At 56.7% G+C, this 6,737-nt stretch overlaps 1 protein-coding gene across 1 annotated transcript; it reads right to left on the reverse strand.

Annotated features, from left to right (window-relative positions):
- Positions 1-1,337: 1,337 nt before the first annotated feature.
- LOC128076063 (transcription factor SOX-3-like) lies at positions 1,338-3,843 on the reverse strand. Its single transcript, XM_052673371.1, has one exon. It carries the CDS (start codon positions 3,307-3,309, stop codon positions 2,359-2,361), a length of 951 nt encoding a protein of 316 aa, XP_052529331.1. The 5' UTR covers positions 3,310-3,843; the 3' UTR covers positions 1,338-2,358.
- Between the last annotated feature and the right edge of the window lie 2,894 nt (positions 3,844-6,737).

Here is a 6,737-nt window from a genome sequence, read left to right on the forward strand (position 1 = left end):
ACGTGCTGCAAACCTTCTGAAGAGCAGTGTTTCTCTCACTTCGTGGCAGAGAATCCACTTCTAGAGAGCTCAGGTGAAGAGAGCAACTACTTAAGAGTGATGCAGGTGCAATTCAGCTCTGAAGGCAGCAGAGACAGCAGCAGCCCACCTGCCCAGAAGCCCTCGCTTTTGTCAGACTTCCATTGTGCGTCTTTCTGGAAATGCTGAGGGAGAGCAGTTTGGTGGAACGGGATGGCCTCGCTTCCTCTGCCGGAGCTGCCCCGGCACCGCCCGTTGGGAGAGCTCTGGGCAAGAGCTTCACCCGGCGCCGAGATGCTGCGGGACCTCGTGCTGCCCCTGCACGGCACCATGGACTGCGGCAGCACCACCTGCACCATCCCGTCCCATCTCCCCTCTCTATCTCAGGGTACAGAGTCGCTTCTCCTCGGGGATGGAGGAGGGATGGCAGAGCCAACATGAAGAAACACAGCCTTCAGTTTGCAAGAGATGAAACCAGCAACGTTAAGAAGGAGCTGAACAGAGTGTTAGGCACACTGGATTCCTGCGCGGCTGCTCTTGAGCCGAGAGGAGGGTGCGTGCTACCCGGGCTCATCCCAGCTCACCGCACCGAGTGGGGAGCACAGGTGCCGAAGAGCAGCGCAGCAGCCGCATGTGCTCTCACGAGGCTGCGGAACCGCAGCAGCTTCTTCTCGGGAGGCCGGCAGACGGGCAGCGCACCGGGAACGGGACTGGCGGCGCGGAGTGAAGAACGCTCGGTTTTCCCTCTGCGGAGCCGGAGGAAGGACCTGACCGACCCGGCCTGGCCCGGGAGGCCGCAAGCAGCGGGCAGGGAGGACGGGGCTTCCACTACTCGACAGTGAGCGGCAGCGGAGGTGCCCCTGGGAGCAAAACGAAAGCAAACAGCGAAAACACCCTCCGTTTCCCTTCCGTTCCGTAGAAAGGCAGAGAAACCATCATTCGAATCAAACGAAAGGCAAAGATGGATTGGGGGGAGTTGCATCGCGACGCGCACTGCCGCTTTGCGGGAGCGCCGGTGCCGGGCGGGATGCGGAGCGCTGCGGGAAGGATGCGGCCCGAGGGGAGCGGGGCCGGTCTGTAACGACGCACCCCGGTAACGCAGGCTGCTAGGAAAATAAAAGCTGTCCAGACTCAAAACACACTCGTCAAACACACCGAAAAGTTTGAATTATTTATTTCCTCTGGGGACTCCTGTAACCATTTATTTTTAATAGAGCCTAATTAAGAGTTCCCCAGTGGGTTTTACTTTCGTAAATATTTCAGATGAGTTTGGGCTTCTGGGCAAATCCTCCAGAGAAGGAAAAAAAAAAAATAAAAAAAATAATAAAAAAAAAAATAAAGGATGCGAGGCGCAGAGTTTCAGCACTTCCCTCCCGTCGGCCGAAGAGGCAACAAGTGGCCGCCGTGCGGGAGCAGCGCGGCTCCGGCGGTCCCTTTGGGAACGGCCCGGGGGCTCCGAGGATTTACGAAGTCTCACGGCGATCCACGGCCCCCGGCCCGGCCGAGGAGCGGCTGTGCGGGACGGGAAGCATTGAGCGGCGGAGCCGCCCCACATAAATGCCGTGTAAAGAGTACGGAGAGCTCTTCGTTTTAAAGATAGAAGAAAACGAGGCACAGGGAAGGAGATTTTTCGATCACTTTTTTTTTTTTTTTTTTTTTTTGGAAGAAATTCGGTAAACAAAAAAAATTAAAACTTTTCTTCGTCTGATATGTCAAAACATAGTTCACAGTAAAATTCACAAACCGATTTACATAAGTTTACAGCTTAAGAAAAACCCAGACACACAACTTGCTATAAATAAAAGAAAGGGTTTGCGACCCGCACAGTTCTCTCCCACCGCCCCCTTTCCGTAGGAACAAAACCCTAAAGTTAAAAACTCTACGAATTGCGGACACGAACCGAGCGGCACTCGGCAAGGTGGGAAGAACAACACTTTCAGTAACCACAACGAAAATGTAAACAACGGAACAACTGAGTTTGGAAACAACACCCGCCGAGTCGGTTTTTCGTTTTGTCATTGCAACGCTAAAAACGAACGGGAAGATGCACCATCTTAAAGACTTGGAAGCGAACAAAACTACGCCCAACCCCGCGGAGACCGGGAGAGTCACCGTGGCTTAAGAACTTCACGGGGCTTTAGGAGGCGGTCGTGCTCTGTTAAAAGAACAGATTGCCCAAATCATTTTTGTACAAAAGGAAAAAAAGAAAAAAAGAAAAAAAAGACGACAACTAACGGATTTTCTGTTTAAAATTTCTCCCAAGTTAGTATCGAGTCTGCTGAGCCGCACGTCCCGGTGCTGGGGTTGCGATGAGGAGCCGTCCGGAGGAGGCCAGTTTGTTTATATGTGAGTTAGTGGTACGGTGCCGTTCACGGCAGTCCCGGCACTCTGGTAGTGCTGGTGCACACTGTGCAACCTGCTGCCCTGCAGGGCCGAAGGGTCTGTGGCGTCGCCCCCCGGGGGCAGGTACATGCTGATCATATCCCGCAGGTCTCCCAGGCAGGCCCTCTGCGAATGCGAGGTGATGGCCGGCGGAGGCGAGCTGGGCTCGGACTTCACCACCGAGCCCATGGAGCCCAGGCTCATGGCCGTGGAGGGCTGCTGGCCGTAGGCGGCGGGGGACATGCTGTAGGTGGAGGCGGCGTTCATGTAGGTCTGCGCCGTGGACATCATGGGGCTGTACTGCAGGCCCGGCATGTCGTAGCGGTGCATCTGCTGCAGCTGCGGGCTGTTCATGCCCGGGTGCTGCCCGTAGCCCAGCTGGTCTTGCATCAGGGAGTAAGCCCCGTTGGTCCAACCGTTCATATGGGCGTAAGTGTCAATCCTCTGGCCCACCCCGACGGGGCTGCTCACTGCGTTGCCCCCTCCGGGGGCCAGCAGGTTGCCCGGCAGCGAGTATTTGTCCTTCTTCAGCAAGGTCTTGGTCTTCCTCCGGGGCCGGTATTTGTAATCCGGGTACTCCTTCATGTGCACGGCCCGCAGCCTTTTGGCCTCGTCGATGAAGGGCCGCTTCTCGGCATCGCTCAGCAGCTTCCAATCGGCCCCGAGGCGTTTGCTGATCTCCGAGTTGTGCATCTTGGGATTCTCCTGGGCCATCTTCCGCCTCTGGCCCCGCGACCACACCATGAAGGCGTTCATGGGGCGCTTCACACGGTCCTGGTCCGACCCGGCCCCCGCTCCGCTGCCGGCCCCGCCGCCGCCTTTGCCGTTACCGCCCGGTGCCGGGTTCCCCCCGGTGCTGCCCGGCGTGGGCTGCGGCGTCTTGATCTCGGTCTCCAACATGCTGTACATGGCCGGGGCCGGTAAGAGATGCGCCAGGGTGGCAGACGGGCGGGCACAGCTCGGGGAAAGGAAGTTCAAAATAATCAAAGCAAAAGAAAGAAGCGGTCCGGGCGGCGGCTGCAGGAGGAGGAAGGAGCTTTCCCGTGCCGCTCCCCGAAGTGCAGCGGAGGCTCCCGCGGGCAGCGCTGAGCGATGCGCACACCTCTCCCGGGGGCATTTGATTGACGGGCTATAAATGAGCGGGCGGCGGCCAATCAGCGAGCGGTTCCCGACAGCCCCAACGCCGGTAATGGGCCGGTTTGGAGCGGACGGGGATGGGCAAAAAAGTTGGTGTTTGGAGATTGCTGGGACCGAGCCCCTCCCGCCGCAACGCCCGAGGTGCTGGACCTGCAGCGGGCACTCTCCGGGGTGCGGAGCGGGCAGCGGGGATCGTGCGGGTGCCGGCGGGGCTGGGGTTGCAGAGCGGAGGACCACCGCGAGCGGATCCACGAGTTTGGTGTGCACAAAGAAATCTGAGCTTTCCGGCTGGAAGATTATACGAACAGCTGTTCCTGTAACACGCACAGCGAATGAAGGGGAAGAGAATTGAACTTTCGCCTCCGGAGCGGTCTCTGCGGAGGGAAGCCGCCCTGCCCCGTCGGCATCAGGAGCGGCTGCCGGGCGCTCCGTCCAGGTTCCAGGCGGGTGCTCCGCTGCAGCTCTGTGCCTCCCTTCATGTTGCTGGGCCAGGCTGGATGCCGGCAGGACGCTCCCGGTCCCCCACTCCTCGCCGAACCTCGGCCACTTGAGTTTTTTCCACTCGGCTGCCCCAGAGGGAGGGGGATGGTGCTTTGTAAAAACCGTTTTCATGGTAACGGCGAAGTTCCTTGTGAAAGAAAACTTGGGAAGGCTGGGGTGACCGGAGAGGAGCTCCCTGCAGCTGTCAATCACGGGCTTCCCTTTCCGTCCCTTCCCTCCCCTTCCCTTTCCACCCCTTCCTCCCTCGGAGGCGCGGACGCCCGCACCTACACGGCCGGGGCCGGGAGCTCCCGAAAGGCACGCAGCCCGTCTGTGCTCTTCCTCCTTCCTCGTCCTTCCGCCGTGTTCCGCTCCAGCTCCGCACGGGCAGAGGCACGGGACTGTCCTTTGCCAGCGGAGATCCATCACCGCCAGTGCTTTCCGATCAAACTGCCCCAGGGGCGCGGGACTGGGCAGGGGGCGCGGAACAGACGTGCCTGGGCACCCCGTCCCGTCCAGGGGGGCCGGCGAGGAGGAAAGCTGCAGCTTGGCAGCCCTCGGTAAGAGAAGAGCATAAGGATAACGGCGCTGACTGGCAGGGCGGTGGGAGAACACGGGGAAGCAGTCGGGTTCTCTGCCCAGCTGGGAAACGCGAAACGTACCGGCTGCAAACAAACGGCCGTGCTGGAAGGAGGGAATCAACACGGTGTGCTGGGTGGGGGTTTTATCGGAGTGGGTCGGAACAGTGCAAAGTTGCCGCTCGTTTTGTACGCGTTTCTTTACTGACAAAATCATCTGAACAAAGTCAGTGAGGGAAATAACGCCGCTAGGACAAGCTGTGGTGCGACAGGAGCTTTGTCTGGTTTGTTGCTCAGTAGTGTTGGACGAAGTGAATGCGTTGCAGGGAGACAGCGGGTTTTACTTATGGCGCTGTCGCGCAAAGAGCGCCGCGGGTGGAACTTCTGCAGCACATCGGGAGAGTTTTGAAGAGCTCTGTTTAAGTTCAAACTCGTCCAAACATTTTGACCGCTCAGTCCAAGGCTAAACTTTGCCAGGCACGGGTGGGACACGGACTGATCTGTGTCCTGGCCGCTCTAAAATGTTCTGATGCGAGCGTTTGTCGGAGCGACCGAGCACGCGTACTCGCAAACATCTCGGCGGGGTACGGAACTGGGGCCGACAGCCCTGCGAGCGATGTCAGCCATCTGAATAAATGGTACAAGCTTCAAACTCATATTTAGTCTTTCAGTTTGTTTTCCTACGGCCTCGGGTGTCAATTGCATTGTTGGCATGTTTTGCTATTGTTTTTTTCCCAACGGACACATCATTTAGCATCTCACGGTCTATGTTATTAAAAGCCAGGCAATATTTCTCTTGAAACATCACTCATCTCCTCACTGATGAATAAGTGTAAGTATAGGTCGGTATTTCCAGATTTCACGGGTGCACGAAGTGCTCTCACAGCTCTGCGGTTTTGATGAGACATAACTTAAAAACGCGGCCGTTTTCTACTTGCAGAAGAAGGGGCTGAGCAGGACACCCAGCTCGGAACCTCTACCTCTCGGTAATGGTTCTGCCACGATTTGAACTCTCGAAGGAGAGGCAGAAGGCCGCCCTCAGCGCTGTGCTGTCCCGCGGAGCCGCGTTCCTCCCCAGCCGCGTGCCGGGGAAGCATCTGCGGTTGGATTCTCCTGGGAGGGGAGCTGGGGAGGTTGCGCAGGTCCCGGCAGAGAGAAGTGAGGCTCAGCCGTGTTTCCGCCGCCGGCATCCCTCTGCTAACGCAAGGGACGCTCTCCAAGGGCGGAAGCTACAGATCGCTACTGAGACACAGTAGGGAAGGAAGGGGAAGAGAGGCAAGTGCCGCTATACGAGCTGTTATTTCCAAAAACGTGTTTCCGAGCTCTTTAAAAAGGTCCGATCCCAGTCCCAGCCTTGTCCCCAGTCCTGCCCGTAAGCACAGTTGCTGCCAAGCAGGGAAGGGGCAGAAGCAGGAGAGCTGGCAGCGGGGCTGAGGAGCACCACGCCTGGATGGAGCCATTTTCCTAAATTCCTTCCTCGGCTGTGGCTGGGATGAGGGGATGCTATGTGGGGCTGAGAGCACCCGGTGCCCAGTGGGAGCCAGAGGCACTCGTGTACAGAAGTACTGTTGTCAAACTCAGAAAAGCTCTCGGTTCTGCTTTCGTTTTTAACCTTTTTTTTTTTTTTTTTTTTTTTTTTTTTTTTTTTTTTTTTTTTGCTGTGACAAAGGGGTGTGAGGCAAAAGCAGGAATTTACAGCACACTTCGAACATGAGAAGAAAACCCATGGCTGACACAGGAAGATCTGCTTCGTATGTGATCAGCACTTAATAAGCAATAGCCATTAATATCTGTTAATTGCAGCTCTGTAGAACTTGGGGAAAGGGGTTCTTGGAAGGGAAGGTTGCTGGCTTTTAGGTGCCTGGCTTTTAGAGCAATGCTATGCACCAAAAAAGCCCCATTTAATCCCATTATTAAAACATCCCCTCTGACCCTGAGCATCAGTACCAACCGAGCTCAGCCCTGACAGCATGCCTGAACGCGGAGCTGAGCCCCATTCGTTTGGTTCCTGCTGACTCTCACTTGGATGATTCCCTGAAAATAGCCGTGTGATGCTTAAAAGAAAGGTTGGCGTATTTCTGCATTCTGACTCTTAAGATTTCACCAAAGTTTCCACACAGTAATGCCGCTCTCAAGAGGGTC

The sequence above is a fragment of the Tympanuchus pallidicinctus genome, unplaced genomic scaffold (assembly GCF_026119805.1).
Source record: "Tympanuchus pallidicinctus isolate F22 unplaced genomic scaffold, pur_lepc_1.0 scaffold13, whole genome shotgun sequence".
In the NCBI taxonomy this organism is placed as follows: domain Eukaryota; kingdom Metazoa; phylum Chordata; class Aves; order Galliformes; family Phasianidae; genus Tympanuchus; species Tympanuchus pallidicinctus.